Source organism: Eutrigla gurnardus (assembly GCF_963514095.1).
Source record: "Eutrigla gurnardus genome assembly, chromosome: 15".
Taxonomy (NCBI): domain Eukaryota; kingdom Metazoa; phylum Chordata; class Actinopteri; order Perciformes; family Triglidae; genus Eutrigla; species Eutrigla gurnardus.
The window spans coordinates 9,124,324-9,145,294 of NC_139938.1; the positions used below are offsets into that span (position 1 = coordinate 9,124,324).

Sequence of the window (20,971 nt, forward strand, 5' to 3'; positions counted from 1 at the left end):
TTTTGCCATTCTATATTCTCATCTACTGTTAACATTATTTTAGGATTGCATTTATTGTAAAGACAAGCCCACTAAAACCTACTGGGACCCTGATGTCTTCCCTTTTGTCACTGGGATTGTCTCAGCTGCCTCTAATACAAAGACACAAAGAAAAAAAGGCTCTGAAGTCTCCCATGGACTTTAAAACTGGAAATGTCTTTACAAACAAAGAACATCATGTTTACTCAGCTCTTCTTTGAAAAATAATGAGTGATTAAATGCCAACAGTGCAAACTGAGATAATGTCCTCTTCAATCCATCACGTTCAATGTCAAGAGTCGTTCCATAGACTTTTTATGTCTTCTGCACCTAGTAAGACTGGCCTCCAAACTTAAAAACCCACTGGGAGACTAGCGCTTTGCTTTGGCCTAGAAAGATCTGTCTGTACTGAGGCCAGGGCTTGTGCGACTGGGACTGCAGTGCACCACTCAGCTGGCTGATTCTAGTGCTGTTTGAGAACTGGTTGTTAGCATAGACACACTGGGAGGGCTCAGGGAACTTTTTATGCTGTTCTGCCCCACTTTCAGACGTTGCCCCCCCCCCACCCCACATTTAGCAGTTTTCCAATGGCTGTAAGAAGTCGGAATTTCCACGTACACAGCCTTACACTTGCCAAGGTTTGTCGAAGGAAATCCATGAAAACAGAATGGAATGTTACTGGAGGTGGAGCAGCTGGTCATCATAACTGATTTTTTCTCATCCTCCAATTTGACACAAAGAAAGGAATGCATAGCTAATTGTAAGAAGAAGGTCACCATGGACAGACCAGTGCCTCAGGAAGGAAAGGCCTCTGTCCATATTATTAGAGAACCACGCTGGTGGATGCTGCCAAAAATATTGTTGTAATGAATGATTCAGTTAAAGTTCACATACTACACATAACCAGGTTTGGATGTGTTGCTCTCACACAGGAGCACTGCTGGATATGTCAACGGGTTGAACACAAAGTGTTAAACTTTTTTAAGATAAAAGTTGAAATCATACAGTACATTTTTGCAAACATGGAGTGGAATCTGTGTGGGAGTTTGCTATAATGATAATTTACCATATGATGATAAGTGTATGAATGCTGTGGGAGGTTAGGTATGTATAGTATCCAGTTCTGCATGACGGCCCACTTACCTGGCAGTAAATATGAACTAAGTACACCAACTCCTTGGACTCATAGCCATTCCGTGTCACTTCACACTGTTCATCCCCGAGGGACAACTGAAAGACAGAAAACGAGAGTGTTGGTCTGAATCAGACTCATGTATAGCCAGTACAAAACTTCCATTTGAAATTCTATTCATGATTTGCCAAACATGTCAGACAGGCAGGGACATGTGCATAAAACAACAAACAAATATTATTCTCATTGTATTAAATTAAAGAGAATTGTGCCAGCACATCATTTAACCTACAGCATATTTAAAATAAATCTGAAAAAAAAGCTGCTGTAAAAAAAAAGGAAAAGGCAATATTAGGTTTTACTATTGCCTTTACTTCAGTATTCAAAGGAAACCTACACTTTTGCCCATAGTGACAAAGTGAGGATGAACCTATACTACATGGAAAATGGAGTAAAACAAAATAAGAAATTTTCCCACCAAAATGAGAGCTTAAATGTGGGTTTGTTTGAACAGGGGAATGTGCTCTTAGCATGCGATTCGGGTTCCTCAGTCAGTCTCTTTCAAACCTTAACATCTGCTGAGTTGGTGATTGTTGGAACAATGGAAAGACTTACAAATACCACATTTCAATGATCAGCAAGGTAAACTGAACTCTGGTGGATTTGAGGACAGCATAATAATCATAGATTTTATAAACTGTCAAAATCCCTGTTGATTTAATTTAGTATGCTGTATATTCTCTTCAACGCACGTCACATGGCATCCCACTGGAAGAGATGAGATGCCACGTCTCCCATCACTGCAAATTGGAGCTGGAGAATATTCTTGGCTACTGCAGAATAATTTGTCCTGGGAATGAATGTCAATTGTAACCTTAAAAAGCATTAAAATGGTGTACACTCATAAGCTCTAAGTGGAACAGTGCTCACTGTCCCCATAATGATGAAATGTAGATGAGGAAACAAGTATTCCGTTCCTGCTGTGGCAGCGATCCCAACTGAATGATGGATAGATGTGCCTTCTTTTACAGCTTCATCTTAAGAGCAAATCTCACTTAGCAATGTCCTCAAAGAAAAACTTCAAGTCAAACCTTCATCCCTCCCAAAGATTGAGATGAGCAACGACTGCATCTTTCTTTGTTTATTAATATTATCATCAAACTAACATGTTGTGTACCTGCAGTGTGTACCTGGATCACAATTCATTAACCCACATTATGATTCAGCAGTCAATCAGTCCGTCATTGTATGCCCACAATCCAAAGACCAACAACAATATAACATACAGATTCATTACACTACATTATCAAAGAAATTGGATGAAAAAACTATTGAAAAGATCCATGCATTCAGTGTTTTAAGATGGGTGCTAAATGAAGGAAATATCTTAATAGAATAAACCAGATACATCCACACCCCAAGAAGCTCCCATTAAATGGGATTGTATTGTTGTGTAATGTTTTGAGTGCAGGCTCTTCCTCATACTTCCCTTAATGCTCGCTTGAGATGGAACATAACTTAATTCCATATTCCTTCATAAATTAAAATTCTGTCTTGTTTTTTTAATAACGTTCTCTCATATGGTATTCATTCTAAAAAAAATCAATCAAACCAGTTTTTAACTGATTGAACATTTGACTCTTCCATTCTCAAAAGATCAGTCCAATTCATATTTCAGTCAACTCAGGTACAGTACATAAATCACACGTTAGACTGAACCTTCAATGTAATCCAGTTTATTATTTCTATAAAAATCATCTCCACAAATTGTAGAATTCTTGTGTTCTCTTATATTATTACTAGCAGCTACAGTCACGTAATGCCATTATTTTACACCTTAAAAGGTGGATAGTAAACTGTATCCAATCCACTAATGCAAATTATTTTTGTGATGATTTCCCAGTGTGAGAACTCCTTTTTTTGTGAGATCCGATTTGTATTTTGATTAAAAACAAACTGCAGACCAGTTGGAGTGTAGAAGACAAACAAAACAGGTGAAAACAACGTGGACCAGATCACACTAGATGCAGTAATCTACCATAACCAATTTATCTTTATTTGGACCAATGCATTTTATAGCCTGAGATATCCCCACATTTTTTTAAAAATCTCTAGGAAAAAGGAGAGCTGAGTGGAAATGTCATCAACATAAATAAGAATGTCATCTGCATACAAAGATAAGTGATTCGTGTTGTACATGGTGATCAGACAAACATTAAACTTTGTGTTTTCCTGATACAAACAGAGCAGAGTTTGCAATAAAAATACTCAGAGACTCAGAGTACTGGTCCACCTTAAAGGTCAGCCAGTTTAAATGGTCAGCCCACCTGAAGTGTTGCTGAGCCAGAGTTTAAAAAAAAAAGTTTAAACTTTATTCCTGAGCCAGTTGCTACATTCACAGGTGGAATGCCGTCACACGTTCCATCCATCCATCGTCTACCGCTTATCCTGTATTCAGGGTCACGGGGGGCTGGAGCCGATCCCAGCTGTCATTGGGCGAAGGCAGGGTACACCCTGGACAGGTCGCCAGTCTATCACAGGGCTGACATGTAGAGACAGACAACCATTCACAATCACATCCACACCTAGGGGAATTTAGAGTCATCATTTAACCTATCCCCATCCTGCATATCTTTGGACTGTGGGAGGAAGCTGGAGAACCCGGAGAGAACCCACGGGGAGAATATGCAAACTCGACATAGGAGGAACCCAAATATATATACACACACACACACACACACACACACACCTAAATAAATGTTTCACAGGTGTTTCCTGTGATGAACCATTTTGTGATTAATTTTTTTTGATCGTTTGTCTGCACAGAGATAGCACTCTCAAAGAAAACACAGGAATGATCAGAAAGAGCAACGTCAGTTACAACAACCTTAGAAATGCTAACACCCTTGGACATAATCAAGTCCAGGGTGTGACCTTTGTTATGAGTTGGCTCCGTCACATGCTGAATCAGTCCATAGATACCAATGACACAATGACACAGTTCTTTAGTCCCTCTGTCATGGAGTTTGTCAACATGAATGTTAAAATCACCAACAATAACCACACAGTCAAAGTCAATACAGATTAAAGACAGTAGTTCAGAAAAATCATCAAAAAGGTTGCATAGTATTTATGTGGCCTGTAGACATTTAGGAACATAACTCGGGAAGAAGAATTCAACTGAAGAGCCACGTATTCAAAGGATGCAAAGTTCCCATAAGATAACAAAACAACCACCCCCCTCCTTTCCTATGCACTCTAGCTTCACTAATAAAACTGAAGTTGTTCCTTTGTTATTTAAGGTCATATTGCAAAAAAATACACAAATAATGGCTGGACTGCATTTTCTTCTTGTTTATATCATAGAAGCAGGCTTGTTACATTCCCCAAATCAAGAGAAATTAAGACAGAGAAGAAGTTGGACTGTCACTCTAACAAAGGTTCCTGCAGAGGAAAAAAAGCCAAATCCAACAGCTACAATTTTGACACAAGCGGTTTTAATGAGTCCTGCAGGCACACAGGGACAAAAGGGGACGGATGGTTTCATCAGGATAATAGCATGAAAGAAAATAACCAAAAAGAACAGTCAAAAAGACTTTTCTACTCACAGCAGTTTAAGTCTGGTTTTCACTCCTTTTATTTCCTGCAATTGTCTTCCCTTCATGCTGTGCAGCTCCACACTCAGAGTGGCCCCTGGGTAATACTCCAACACCTGTCCCTGGTCTACTTCTCTGTCCACAATGTACATCCCGTCTTGCAGACTCCTGCTCCCCTCAGCAGGATGCCAATGTGAGCTCTCCACTCTCTTTCACTTACAATGTAAGCTCTCCCAGTGTGGGATTCAGAGATGGAGGGCAGGAGGCGACAAAGTAGTAGCAACGGCGGTGGTGGTGGTGGAATTGGATGACAGCAGGTGGTTATTTGGTGGATTTCACAACAGGACCGCTTTCATCTCCTCCATTTTGCCCTTTCTCCCATCCTGCCATCCCCTCGTCTTCTTTCTCTTTTTTTCTTCCCTTCTCTGATGGCTGGGACCCAACTGAACTTTTTAATTAGCAGCAGAAAATAATGGAAAGAACAACCAGATCCCCCCCTAAAGAAAGAAAAGAAAAGCCATTTCCTTTTTGTCTTCTAGATCTTCTGCCGTCCTCACAGACTGCTTTCCTCTCCGCCACATGCTATTCTCTCCCTTTTCCCTTCTCTCTCCCATGCCTGACATGCTGGCCCACCCCTCCCCCTTCTCTCCTCCTCTTCCCCTTCGCTGGTTGGTACATTCCCAGGACAAAGAGCAGGGATGGAGGGAGCTTAAAAAGAAGCAGAGAGGGAGAGTACGGGATGGAAGAGAAAAAATGGGAGGAGATGCACTCACAGGAGAGCCGTTTGCTTTCCTTCCACAGTCCTTCCTCTGCTGTCATTTTCCACACTGGCATTTCATTCAAAGTGCTCAGCTCAGGAAACCCGCAGTTCTTGCAAGTACACAATTACACAATCCATTGCAAGGGCAGCAAAAACATGGCAAACTACATCAACCCTGGCAACCAAATTCTGAAATTAAAAATTCACAACATGATAAATAACCACGCAGTCTGGTGGCTCACAGTCTAGTTGCAAGGTTGCATTATAACTGTTGCCTCCCCTCTGTTTGAGAACCAGCTCTCAGGTTGCAGCCAAATAGCTCAAATATGAAAGGGAAAGCTGCATCAGCTGTGATGACTTCATATCTGTCATCCACATGTGAGATGGATGAAAAAGACCTATTGCTGGAGAGGCAAACTCCAGCGATTCCTCCCTGTGCTGCTAGAAAAACTGCAATGTCTGTTCAAAAAAAAGAGATCTAATGGTCAGTAGAACCACCAACCTTTCAATTGGAGGACGACTCACTCAACCTCTTTTCGAAAATAAGAAGAATTTAAGAATCCACATAGTTCAATCCAACTACAACTTCAAACCAATTTACTTACTTACTTTTATGGCTGCAACCGTCATTCCTGCAGTGACTCGGATTAGAACTGCTTCCACTAAACATTTACAGGAAGAACATGTCACCACTGAGCTAAAATAGTCCCAAACTTCCTCGGTTACCTGGGATGTCTTGCTGTGGAGCATCAAATCAGTCTCTGATTCAAGGCTGTGTGATGAATATCAAATGATAATCCAATGGTGGCCCAGTTCATTCAGTCCTCTGCTCTGCTATGGCGCAACTGAAGTTAAAGCCTCCAACGCAAAACGCAGAAACCCTTATTAAATTATGTATTGCTTGATACAGAAAAAAAGAAAACCAATGCACAAAAAAATTTTTTTACTAGAAGCATAATAATAATAATAATAATAATAATAATAATAATAATAATAATAATAATAAATGAAGGCGTTCCTGAGCTCACGAGAACACAGTGACCTTTGACCAGTTGGATGTTTGTGCCAAACTTGAAGAAATTCCCTCCCTCCTCTTCTCATGTTGCTGTGTTAAGGTCGCTGCTAGACAACCAGGTGCCAGATTGTTAGCATGCAGCCAAGAGAAAGCTGGAAGGGGCCGTTGGAGAGCACCCTAACTAGCTTAGCCAGGGGGGAGGGGACAACTTTCAATGTTGTGTTCACTAACCCAGCTGATAAATCGTACTCTTTCTGCCTTTAAATGCTTCCATGGTGTTCCTCACGAGTCTGAGACATAAGAGAGCTGGTTGGCCAACTCAGCTCAACACTTCCTCATCTCTCATCTTTCTAATTTAAACAGACCTCAACCAGTTAGTCAGAAGAAAGAATGTGATGACTTTGACTCAACAATATCCTCCATGGTGAAATATAATTTCAGAGAAGCAAGGTTGAAGCCTTGGTTGAAGATGGAAGTTTGCAGAAAAATGGGAGAAGATGGCATGGCACTATTTTCACGCTGAGATATTTCGGCCACACTGCAGATCTAGTGGGGGTTTGAGTGCAGGACAGCCTGAGGGGCTTTGCTGCAGTACTTCAGACCTCAAATCATTATTAAAGCTATGACAATGAATCCACTAAGTCAATGAGGAGGGCAACGGGATTGGGACATACAGAGGGATTGCTGTCAGGCGATGAAATCATGATTTTGAGCAGGTTCAAATCCCATTATGAGTGAGAGTTTTTGCACTCACACAGACTTCACACATACACATGTAAAGTTGAAGTGCAGTGACCTAATAACCTCCCAGGTGAACGTGCACTTAGCAGGGCTCAAAATGGATTTCCACCTTAGTGCAGAGATCATACTGTCAATATGGGAATCCTACTAATTTAGGTTAATCTGCACACTGCTGTCATATCACCTCGCTGTTGATGGACTATGTTCAAGATAACTCAACATTCAAGTTTTACAGAATGAACGGAATGCAGAAACACCGAAAGCATCTCAATGTCAAGAGGATTTTCTTTCCCAACTACATTTTCAGGAAGCCAGAAGGGGGTAAGGTGTTCCAAAAATGCTTTCAGAGCTCCGGGAAAGAAGCTGTTCCTCCAACAGCCAGCTCAGGTAGGAGATAAGAGGACAGTTTGTCGAGTGTGAAGGGGGAAAGGGAAGTAAATTTATCTATCTATTGAAGCTGCCAAGATCGAGTACTTTTGACAGATTTGGTACCGGTAATGTTTTTTTGCTGTCTCGCTGAATGTCTGAATTTACTGAAGGAGAACATGAATATGACTTAAACATACATCTATATTCAGTTTTAGTGCATTGACAAAAATGACATTCATTACACTCATGTCTGCTCTTCTCTATGTTTGTGTCTTCCGGTCTGGAGAAAAATGGATTATGTTTCTGTGATCCTCACCGTTGCAGCACTACCCACTTTCAAAGTGGGGGGACAAAGAGACCTGATAACGAGTTATTGACTCAATGACACTTAAGGATACTTTCCCCCCAAACTTTAACTTTGATGGTTTTCAGGGGCTTTTATGTATGCTTTTTTGTACGGCTGTCAAACGATTAAATATTTTAAATCAGATAAATCACAGGGTAGCTGGGTTTTTGCAAAACAAACAACAGGCTCTACGTGCACGTATATCGGAGAATAGTGTTGGCTTCAGTGAATATGATCAAAAAAATGTTGCCGACTGGGACTTAATATATATAAATATATATTAAAAGATAAAAAAGCTCAGAGACCTTGTCACTCAAAGGAGAATAGCACTGGTCCACCTGAAAGGTCAGCCCACCTTAAGGGCGCACTCACACCAGGGCCATTAAATATGTGCCTCGGCACGATTTTAGCTGGAGACACGTATAGGCATTTTTATTATAAAAGGTATAAAAAAAAAGGAGAGAGACAGAGCAGCTTGAAGAGCAATATGAAAGCTAGAGGAAGACCGGTGTGCTGCTCAGTGTGAGTATGAGAGCTGGGATACCAACCTACTTATATAGACGATTCCTTTTAGCTGAACTCTTTCCTTTATGCATGCAGGGAATGAAAAGATGGTTTCTGTGGTCTAACTTAACATCAACAAATAACCTGCAGCTGACAGCTTTTTAAAAAATGTTCTCTCTTTCTCTGCCCTACTGACAGCAATGTGTAATAAATGTAACAGACAGCTGACCCCTACTGGTTTATAATATAATGACAACAGTGTCTGAGTGACAAAACTGCAATACTTGATGGCAAGAATTTAAAGTTAAAGTTGATTTAAAACCATAGTAAGTAGAAGCCCAATAACCATCCAGCATCTTAGTACCTACAAAAAGTTAAGTGATCACAAATAGCAACAGAAAATGATGGTCAAAATCAGAGTACCAGAGGATTTTAGTCTCTAGAATGGCTGAAGCAACCGTAACAATGGATCCGACATCGTGTCATGATACAACTCAATAGTGTATTCAATCAGACCCACAAAAATGTCTGCTTCTTTCATATCCCGCACCTTCAGGTTGAAATACCGACTTGCTGTGTAAATGTTCTCATCTCACTTATTCTAAATCGTAATGTTCACAGTGTTGGATCAAATATATCCCACTATTAACTACTTATACTTATCCCTCAACTCAGAGTACAGGAAAATATAATTTAACCACCTCCACAGTTATCAATAATCATAGAAACTAGAAAAACACAAAACTTTTAAAATAGTTATTATCTAGTTCCCTTCCTCATAGAAAAAACATTCTTTCACACCAAACATTTTATCTGGTTAGTTTCGGTTTTGTCATAAGTTATGTGAGCTGCATCCCTATATTTGCAATTAATTGGTTTGTAAAGTTAAAGTCTGATGTCGGACCACATTATTTTGTGTCCCCATGTGTTATCCATTTTATTTTTTGAGTTATTTCCCTTTTTCCACCTCTGACTATAGCCTGGCTGCCAGAACCTAGCAAGTTTAGTTTGATAAGGACCAGAGAGCTTAACTCGCCAGATCATGGTTCGGCTGTTTGGTCCAGGATGATTTCACACCTATAATTTATATGGTAGATGTGAAAGGGCCAAACACATCGATGGGAAAGGAATTGAACACTCTATATGCAACTGAAATAATCTGCTGGTAAAGTGCTGTGTGAATAAAAAAAGTCAGAGGGGTGAATCCGTTTTGGTCTGACTGATAAGCATCCCTCTTTCTACCGAGATGTCCACCAGACCACAGGTTTCGTCCCTCTTTCTACTGGGACCTCGACCTGAACAGAGGTCTCTTGTTTCTCCTGGGATTTGGACCACAGGTCTCAAGTCCCCAAGCAGCGCCCTCAAAACAGCCAACAAGCTGGCTGTTGGAGCCTGCTTCTGCAACAAAGACAAGAATTGCTAGTCGAGACGCATCTCACTAGAAAGTCCTCCATCCACAACTTCAAGGACAGCAACTTTCCTTCACAGGAACCTGAACACAGCAACCTTTCTTCAGAGGAACAAGCAACCCTTCTTCAAGGACTGGTAACAATCTGGGCATAGTTTAGGACAGAAACTGAATGTGATGACATTAAAGTTTCAAAGTGATTTTCTGTTTGATGTATTGTTAAGTTAACAATATTAATATAAATGAAAAGAGGCTAAATCTGCCAGGCAGTACGAAGTAGCCTACAAGTGAATGCAAACTGATATTACACAAAGAGCCTCAGTCAGCTGAGTGTGAAGTCTGAAAAAATTTGACCATGCTGGAGCATACTGGGCATTCAAGAATACATCAAACAACCATCATAATATCAACAGCAAAAATGATTAATTCTGCTTGATGTCAATTTGAAGAGACATACGAATCATACTTCAGTCTTTATGAACATGTCTCTCCATTTCCTACCCAACACTGCAGTGTACACCATCATTGACATCCATGGTGCTGTATTTCATTTCAATCAGCCAGTTCAGCAAAAATGTTCAAACAACACTGATAATAACACTATTATTAACAAAGAAGAGCATTTTAAGTTTATTTTTAAACAGTTGAGGTTATTGTGATTTATTGTTTGTGTTGAGATTAAAATGAAAAAAACATCTTCATGCACAATTATAGCTATTGATATAATGTGTGAAGAAATTACCCATGTATATGGGAACTGTAAAGAAAAAGTGTAATAGGTGTATTATCGTGGTGCCGGGAAAAATGTTGGGTGCACCTAACTTTTGCACCAGTGCGACCAACGTAAAAAGGTAGTCTGGAGCCCTGTACAGTACTACTTTCATTTTGTGTGGGTTTCATTTTTATTAAGGAGAAAAGCTTTAAGGTCTTTACCTGAATTGTGCCAAAGTCCACGTTTTCGTAGTGGAAGTGAGCGCACTCTGCCAGTTTTGGGAAGTGGCCCTTGGTGAAGCAAAGTCTGAAAACATGACACACGATTGTGAGTGTGTTTGACTAGGATTAGAAGGAAAGTACAGTGCAAACAGAGGGAGTGAAATGAGGAGGGAGATGCAGAAATAGACTCAAAACAGCGCTACAGCGCTCAATAGAGATGAGCAGAGGGAAAGAGAGATGTGAGACTGGCAGATTTGTGTGTGTGTCTGTGTGTGTGTGGCTGCTCACTTCTTCACATTCTTGACCTTCATGCTAGCGGTGCTGCTGCTGCATGATCGCATAAGGGGATCCGTCCTCAGCTCGGGGATCTCTGCACTTCTTGCCTAAAATACACAAACAGACACAGACATCTAACTGGTGCATAGAATTACATGTCTGCCACTGTTGTATTGTTGCACATTTCCCTGGAAGCGAAGCACCGGGCGGCTTAGGTCTAGTGGTAAAGGTTTGTTAAAGCCATTTGTAATGTGTTACAACAGTGTTCAGGAGTCAAAGCCATTGTTCTATTATATTATGACACCACCTCATCCACTGTTTCATTAACCAAAGTTGATCGACTCATCTTGTTTCATAGGGCTGTACATTGGGCAGTAGCACTTCTGTAAATAGCCTTTGTTGCAGGTTTTGACAGCAGCCACTTGTCTTTAGTGTGTGTGATGCACATCTCTTGTGGGGGGGGGGCAAAGTGATCACAACATCACCATCATTATCATCGGTTGCGTGTAGAGCATCATTAATGTCTGTAAATGCCACCTCATCTTCATCGTCTTCAGAATCACTCTCCTCAAGTGGCTGGTCCCTCTTAAATGCTTTAGCAATGTTAGAGGCATTATCAGTCACTGTTGTGATTTTGTGTGTTATCCCATATGTTGAGTGGATATTGTCAAGCTCAACTGCAATGGCGTCATGAGTATGATACCCCTTAAACTGTCTGCAGGCAAGAGCTGCTTTCTCTCTTTCCATGTTATTTGGATTGATCCAATGTGCTGTCACACCCATGTAACTTTTATTGTGTGCAGTCCAGATGTCTGCTGTAGTTGAAATGTACTTCAATTCCTCAAATGACTTTTTGAGCTCAACATTCATTTTTTTTTTTCGTATTCACCGTCTATGAATTTGAAGTGGTTCGGCATGGGGCAACCCCCTTTCCTCCTCCTCGTATTGGTATTTTAGCAATGATAGCTCTGAATGACTCAGACGCAGAGTGGACAGGGGTAGCATGTTATCAACAACCTACCTTGCAATCAATGTGTTCAGCTCAGGTTTTTGACTAATATTAAAGTAGTTTGGTGTAATACAGAACTACTGAGGAGCCTGAGACCGGGGAAGGCCTGGCTTTGCTAAACTAACATGTAAACAAATCTTGATGTTGAGATACAAAGTGGCCCATTTGTTCCCACACAGCACATTGTCCATAGCAGTTCCCACAAGCATAGTACTCCCAGTAGCAAGCGAAGCGTCTGCTCAAGCGGTCAAAAACCCTTTGCCCATCCAGGTCAAAACCCCTCCCAACAACATTGTATTTGCTATCATATACCTGAGACCAATTTGCAGACAAGCGGCAGCCAGTGTTACACAAAAGAAATTACAAGCTGAATACAAAGCAACATTTGCCTCCTACACTCCCAATCTTCAATAGTAATTAGCAATGATGACCACAATGGAAATAAGACTTGTGTTTTTTATCCTCGGTGATGATGACTAGGTGTGTAAGTGCTTATGCGCTCTTTTCTGTGCAATCACCAAATAAAATCAAAATTGATTTCTGACCCAATTTGTGGTGGATCAGGCCAACACGAGGAGGAATGCATAAACATGTATAAACATGACATTTCCTGTCGCCAGTAGGTGACACTCTGATTGTGAGTCAATATTGCAGTGCAGACGTGTTCAAGGTGGGACTCTCATCAAACGTGTGAAGTTTGGAGCAGATCGGACAATGTACACTGCAGTTATAACAGTTTCCAGTTTTGTGCGAAAGATGAAATTTGTTCACGGTCATGGCACCGGCCCAATCACACCCTTTGACTTATGTAAGAGCTTTTGATCATTTTTGATTGATGAGGTCTTTAGAACAGGCTCAGCAGGTTTGGCAGCAATCGGATAAAGTGTAGGAGAAGTTTGTTTATAAACAATTCTTAAACTTGGCCAAAAACTGCAAAACAGAACAAAATGGCTGATTTACTGTAGCGCCCCCGAGTGGTTGATTTGATTGAAACTTGCAGGGTCCCTGTGCTTTTTTTGTCTTGCAGGTCTCCCTGGATCATGGTGGAACCTGATCCTGACTGCACCAACACCGTGGTTTTAATCTTACTGCTAGCATGTTTATGGTGCCTGACTATTGGTCAAAGAAAAAATTGGGGTCAAAGAACCCAAGAGCCTGGTCTGCTTCAGATTTCTTCCTAAATGCCTTTTAAGGCATTTTTTTTCTCACCACTGTGGCTGAAATGCTTGCTCCTGGTGATGCTGGGATTTTGAATATGACTCTTGAGCTTGTTCTAGTCCTGCTCAATGTGTAAAGTGTCCTGAGATAACTTCTTTTATCATATAACACTAAATAAAATTGAATTGAATGTACTATATGTATTAAAAACCGGGACTGGCTCATGTCGGCAAATGTATGAATAGCAGAATGACTGTGTGTGCACGCGTGTGCCTCACCATGGCACTGATGGTCTCCTCCCAGTCAGGTCTCTCTCTGGGATGGATGTTAGCCAGTTCAGACACAATGTCGTCGTCTTCCAGGTGACGTCCAGGCCTCAGGTCCCTACAGCCAACACAAACATTGACCCAGTGATTATTGTGTTGATCAATCAATGAATGGTTTTTTTGAGTAAATGTCAAAAAATTGTAAGAAGTGACAATGACAATTTCCCGGGCCCCATACACATTGAAATTGCTTGTTTTGTCCAACCGTCCAATATTCAGAGATATCACTAACTTCATATAGAATGACTCAAACAACTAATCACCTTAAGGGCCATTTAAATGTTTCATCCCTCAGGGGCCGTACTAAATTATTGAACACCTAACCTCTGTTGAAATGTTTAAGACAGCTCACAATATATTAGTATGGCCTCTTTAACTTAATAATGGCCAGAGCACCAACAACATCGGAACCAGCGAGGACCTTTTGAAATTGCAAGGATTATTAAAACAGCAAGCAGTGATGCACGGGCCCTCGTAGACACGCAAGTCGGGAGTGCTACGACTGCCTGTCACTGCTGCGGTCACCTACCCGGCCACCGCCCTGTTGCTGGTCGTCCCGTGCCTGAATTTTCAATTTTTACATTTAAAGTCATCATTCTTGACTGGTGTACAAGGTTTCATGACATTGGGACTGTAGTAACCCACTGGAAACCAAAAGCGAAAAAGCATCGCCAAGGTAATAGCATTCAAGGCATCCTCCCAATCAGGAACAGGAATCATTGGCAATGTCTTGACGCTTTTCTGACCAAATTTGAGGTGGATCAGGGTAAGACATGAGGAGGAGTGCACAAAAGTAGGTGGCGCTCTGACTGCGAGTCAATATTGCAGTGTAGACGTGTGGTGGTGGGAGTCTCATCAAACATGTGAAGTTTGGAGCAGATCAGACAATGTACACTTTGATAACTCTTGATTAGCTTGATCCACAGAAGATTTGATGAGAATCGGATGTACAGTTTAGGAGTTTTTCACAAAATTCACTCACCATGTGCACCAAATTTTGTGTCAATTGGAGTTATGGTGGCACTAGCGAGCCACGTATTTGTGGCCAACTATGAAACCTCTAAAATCTTTTAATAATATTTTTTTTCCCCCAGTCCCCATGCGCACACAAAATTTTTCCAACTTCTGAATATGATGAGGCCCCCAAAAAGGCAATCCAACAGAAAAAGGAGAAAAATTAAAACAAAATTACAATAGGGCCTTTGCAGCTGACGTTGTTGGTGCTTTGGGCCCTGACATTGTCGGTGCTTTGGGCCCTAATAAATATTGCAATAGGGCCTTCGCGACCGAAGTTGTTGGTGCTTCGTGCCCTAATAATAATAATAATAAGAAACGACACAGTTTCAATTAGGCCTTGTCGGTCGTGACGTTGTCATTGCTTGGGCCCTAATTATATTTTAACGCAAACCATCGCCTTTTTAGGCGCCTTGTCATACTGAAACAAAATTGAAGTTGAGCAAAATTGGTGTGCGCATGGGGACTGGTGGTGAGAAAATTCTGGATTTTAAAGTATTCCTATTCGGCAACAAAAAAGTGGCTCACTAGCACCACCTAACGACTTTTTAGGCCATTGCATTCAGAAGTTATTATCCGTCCATTGTCTACCGCTTATCCTGTATTCAGGGTCGTGGGGGGGGGGGGGGGGGGGGGGTCTCACAGGGTAAACATGTAGAGACAAACAACCATTCATGCTCACATTCACTCCTACAGGCAATTTTAGAGTCATCAATTAACCTATCCCCATCCTGCATGTCTTTAGACTGTGGGAGGAAGCCGGACAACCCGGAGAGAACCCATGCTTACACGGGGAGAACATGCAAACTCCACACAGAAGGAACCCGAACCCGAACCCGAACCCGACCCGGGAATCGAACCCGGGACCCTCTTGCTGTGAGGCGACAGTGCTACCCACTACACTACCGTGCAGCCCCAGGAGTTATTAGCCAATGAATATTAGAGCGGCAGGGCTCTGGTAATCAATACCCATAACTCCATAACCGTTTGGCCATTACGAAACTTGCAGCATGTGTTGACGTATCTCCCTGGAACATATCCTGAAAGTTTAGGAAAGGTTTGTATTTTAACAAACTCCTCCTACCCCATTGATCCAATCTGCCATGAAGTTCGCTCTTTCGCCACTAAACTGCAAACTGTTATAATGTCATTGTCTATTGCCCAATCTAGTCCAAACTTGTTTGATGAGGGTCCCACCCTGAACACATAGCACTGCAATATTGACTCACGGTGAGTTAAAGTGCCACCTACTGGCAACAGGAAATGTCATGTTTTATACTTCGGCAAACCCGTCCTAGCAGCTTTATCAGATTCACCTCAAACTTGGTCAGCAGGTACTGATGAAAAATTATCAAAAGGTCTTGCAAAAGTCAAAGGGCGTGGCCAGTGTGTGGTGTTTTCATACAGGAAGTTGTTGTAACTTCAAGATGCAATGTCCAATCTGCTTAAAATTGATAAGAGTCTCACCCTGAACATGTATGCACTGCAATATTGACCTGCGATCACCTGATGGTAGCTGGAAATGTCATGCTTTTACACTTTTACCGCTCCTTCTAAGAGATTGATCACCTTTAGCTTTGACCTTTAGCCCTAAACCCAACAGGAACTTTTTGCATTTTATGTGAAATTTTAAGCAATTTTTCGCCTTTTTCATGCAGTGTTTTTTTAACAAACTCCTCCTATACTGTTGATCTGATTCCTACCAAACTTTGTGGGCCTGTTCTAAAGGCCTCAAAGATGAAAAATTATCAAAAGCTCTTACATAAGTAAAAGGGGCGTGGCCAGGCCGGCGCCATTACCACGAGTTAATTTCATGCTTCACTGCAATACTGGAAGCTGTTATAACTTCAGTGTGCATTGTTCAATCTGGTCCAAACTTCACATTTGACAAGAGTCCAACCCTGAACACATCTGCACTACAATATTGACTCACAATCAAAGCGCTACCTACTGGTAACAGAAAATGTCATGTTTTTACTCTTGTATGCACTCCCCCTAATGCATTGGCCTGATCCACCTCGCTTTGATCAGAAAGCTTCAAGACATTGCTGACGCTTATTGTTGAAGATTGAGAGGATGGATGCCTTGAACACTGTTACCGCAGCAACATATATAAGAGGAAGTGATGTTTCCAGTGGGTTGCTACAGTCCCAATGTCATGAAACATACACCAGTCGAGCATGATGACTTTAAATGTCATATACGGTTATTTACAGATGAAATAGAAGAAGAATTGAAATAACATCAGGATTAGGGATGTCCCGATCTGATATTTGGATTGGATCGGCCGCCGATATTAGCAAAAAAATGCATATCAATATCGGATCGGCCTGCACGGGAAAATCCCAATCCGGTCTCCCGATCCAGTTCTTTTTTTAAACTCCGGTCCGCGTTTTCCAGCACACCTAGCGCACACCTAGCGACCTGTCCAGCATCCCCTAAACAACAACAAGATGGACTTGTCTGTGCATGTCCCACTAAGAATTTAAAGTTATCGATAAAAATGTTAGCTGTGTGGGATTATTTTACCTAAAAGACGAAAAAGACGAAGAGGCGGAGTACAATACTTGCCACAATAAAGTCAAGCGTGGTGGTAAAGCGGTAAGATATTTTAATACGACCAACCTGATCAAGCATTCACCAAATACCACCAAAAACAACATGAAGAATTTCTAAAGAAAACCGAAGACAAGAAAAAGAAAGGTCCTACACAACCAACACTGGCAGAAACTTTTGCAAAGCGTGACAAACTGCCACAAAACAGTGCCAAAGCCTAGGGAATAACAAGAGTCATTGCCGAGGAAATAATACTGGATGACGAGCCACTATCTCTCATGAGTAAAGTCGGGTTTAGACGCACCATCGAACACCTTGAACCACGCTACAACATGCCCAGCCGCCATATCATCGTTGAGAAGACTATCCCCCAGATACACAAAGATGTTAAAGGTTACATTGCCAAACAAGTGGAGAGTGCAAATGCACTTAGTTTCACAACGGATATCTGGAGCTGTGATCACCGCCCTTTATCTTTATTGAGTTTAACTGCACACTGGATTGGGCCCGACTTCACCCCAAAGAGAGCTGTTTTACATGCGCGTGAGTTCAGAGGCTCACACACAGCGAATGCCATCACAGACGCCATGCAAAATATGCTGCGTGCCTGGAAGATTGACAAAAAGAAGTTCCATGTAATTTTAAGAGATAACGCGGCCAATATGAAAAAGGCCATGGATCAGCTTGGAGTGCCAAGCCTGGGATGTTTTGCGCACCTCTTACAGCTAGTTGTCCACCACGGTCTATTGGCACAGCGAGCTGTAAGCGATGCCATCGCCAACAGGAGAAGAATTGTGACGCACTTCAAACACTCCCCCAAGGCCTACTCGGAACTCAAGGACGTCGAGGAAGAGTTGAACATTGAACCGAAGCGTCTGCAACAGGACGTACAAACCAGATGGAGCAGTACTAAGATGATGATCGACAGCCTACTGCATGCTAAGCGGGCACTGCAGGCCTATGCATCGGATAGCAACAGCAATCTGCCAGCCACCTTAACAGGCAACCAATGGTCGCTGCTGGAGAAAACAGCGACAGTTCTTAAACCCTTCCAAGAGCTGACAGCCGAGGTCAGTGCAGCCTCCGCCACAGCAGCCGATGTGATCCCCTCTGTCCGTGTCCTGACATGCTTTCTGGACACTGAGAGCGAAGCACACCGAGGGATTCAAACCATGAAGGCCACACTACTCGATGCCGTTCACACATGTTTTTACCATGTGGAAACTGAACCCCTCTACGCCGTGGCAACACTGCTCGATCCACGCTACAAAGACAAGTAAGTGGTTTATATTTATTTGGGCATGTTTTAAGCTTTAGTATATTATTATTGAAAATATTTTACTGTACAGCTGGTATTTATTTCTTTGTCAGTACTTCAATATTCAATAACGATCCACTAGATCATTCTCATATAGATAAGAAAAAAAAAATAGAAAAGTGTGTGTTACTTGTTGTCATTGAACATGAACATGTGGAGACTGGGTGAAACAATGTAAAATAATTGATACATCTTTATGACTGGATCAGGCAAAGGAGGCACTAAAGGCAGAGGTGATGAAAATGGAACAAGAGCTGAAGAAGACCATGCCACCATCTGGAGAAGATGTGTCTGAGGCTGAGCCAGCAAGGCAAACACCAGGAATGGAGGCTGAAAGCGCAACCAGCAGCCTGGGCAGCTACTTCGACAAAATACTGGAGGAGAGCAGCACAGTAGTAGCAGGTCCGTCTGAGCAGCAGATCACCCCAGGGGCACTGATTCAGTTGGAGAGCTACCTCAGCGAGGCTCCACTTGGACGTAAGAACAATCCCTTTCATTACTGGATACAATCAGGCTCAACTACCCACCCTGGCAGCAACAGCAGCCAAGTTCCTCTGTGCTCCTTGCACTAGTGCTGAGACTGAGAGGCTTTTTAGTGCAGTCTCACTTATCATTGATGAGCACAGGAGCAGGCTGACACCTGAGCATGTTGAAATGATCACCTATGTGAAGAAGAATCTCCCCATGATACTCAGACTGCAGCCAGGGCAAACAGTAGAAATTGAAGGCAGTGTGGAGATGGAGATGGAGCAGTAAAGTGTGGAGGAGATAGCAATACTGTAGAAGGTGTTTTTTTAAGCCTTGGTTTACACTCTTGAGCAGAGCACTGATGCCAATTCAGTTTGTCTGTGGTAAATTGACTATTTATTTTCTACTCAGGTTTTCTGTGTGTTTTGCTTTTTTTATACAGTTTACAATATTTGCACTGATGGCTTTTTAAGCCTTGGTTTACACTCTTGTTGTTCAAGAGCAGAGCACTGATGCCAATTCAGTTTGTGTGGTTAATTGACTATTTATTATTTTGTCTATTTTGTGTTTATTTAACCCTGTTAAGAATAAACAGGTCAGCTTCTCATTACCAATCATTGTGGATTATTCCACATGCTTGGATCGGCCGGTATCGGTATCGGCCGATACTAAAAGCTACAATATCGGTATCGGATCGGAAGTGCAAAAAGCTGGATCGGGACATCCCTAGTGTAAAGCACACCGCCACTGGACTCTAGAGCAGTGGAGACGTTCTCTGGAGTGACGAATCACACTTCTCCAACTGGCAATCTGATGGACAAATCTTGGTTTGGCAATTGGCAGGAGAACGGTACTTGTCTGACTGCATTGTGCCACGTGTAAAGTTTGGTAGAGGGGGATTATGGTGTGGGGTTGTTTTTCAGGAGCTGGGCTTGGCCCCTTAGTTCCAGTGAAAGGAACTCTGAATGCTTCAGCATATCAAGAGATGTTGGGACTTTGTGGAACAGTTTGGGGATGGCCCCTCCCTGTTCCAACATGACTGTGCACCAGTGCACAAAGCAAGGTATAAAGACATGGATGAGAGAGTTGGATGAACTTGACTGGCTGGAGTTCTGACCTCAACCCGATGGAAAACCTTTGGGATGAATTAGAGTGGAGACTGAGAGCCAGGCCTTCCCATCAACATCAGTGTGTGACCTCACAAATACGCTTCTGGAAGAATGGTCAAAAATTTCCCTAAACACACTACTAAACATTGTGGAAGGCTACAAACTACAGACCTATATAAATCTATCTATCTATATATATTTTCTCTCTAAGATCCTTGAGAAAGTAGTCGCCTCAGCTGTGTGAAGTCTACTTGAGGACTTCCAGTCAGGATTTAGAGAACACCATAGTACAGAGACAGCTCTGGTGAAAATTATAAATTACCTTCTCATTGCTTCTGACAAAGGACTGGTTTCTGTACTTGACCTGCTAGATCTAAGTGCTGCGTTCAACACCATTAACCATGAGATCCTAATATGTAGACTGGAAAAAATAATTGGCATTAATGGAACCACATTAAGCTGGTTTAAGTCATATTCATCCAATCGATCTCAGTTTGTGTATGTAAATCCTCCAGGCACACTGAAGTTAAATACGGTGTTCCTCAAGGTTCTGTGCTCAGACCAAGTCTTTTCAACTTACTGTATATGCTTCCTTAAGGCAATATAATTCTAAGACACTCTATAATCTTCCATTGTTATGCAGATGATACTCAATTATATCTACCAATCAAGCCTGAAGAAACCAATCAGCTAGTTAAACTCCAGGCATGTATTGATGATATAAAAACCTAGATGACCTGCAATTTCCTAATGTTAAACTCAGATAAAATGAAAGTTATTGTACTTGGGCCTAAACTCCTCCAAAGCTCGCTGTCTAAAGATATAGCTACTATTGATGGGATGCCATTGCCTTAAATACTACCGTAAGAAACCTTGGAGGTCTCTTTGATTAGGACCTGTCCTTTGACTTGCATA

At 41.8% G+C, this 20,971-nt stretch overlaps 1 protein-coding gene across 3 annotated transcripts in view; it reads right to left on the reverse strand.

The window, feature by feature from the left end:
- Positions 1 to 20,971, reverse strand: part of arhgap32b (Rho GTPase activating protein 32b) — a 73,803-nt gene that overhangs the window by 27,784 nt on the left and 25,048 nt on the right. For all 3 annotated transcript variants that reach the window (XM_084029138.1, XM_084029137.1, XM_084029136.1), the window contains exons 3-6: positions 13,544 to 13,649; positions 11,111 to 11,205; positions 10,823 to 10,907; positions 1,162 to 1,248 (exon numbers count right to left, since the gene is read on the reverse strand). In XM_084029138.1, coding sequence (XP_083885264.1) covers positions 1,162 to 1,248; positions 10,823 to 10,907; positions 11,111 to 11,205; positions 13,544 to 13,649 — 373 coding nt within the window. The remainder of the gene's footprint in view (positions 1 to 1,161; positions 1,249 to 10,822; positions 10,908 to 11,110; positions 11,206 to 13,543; positions 13,650 to 20,971) is intronic.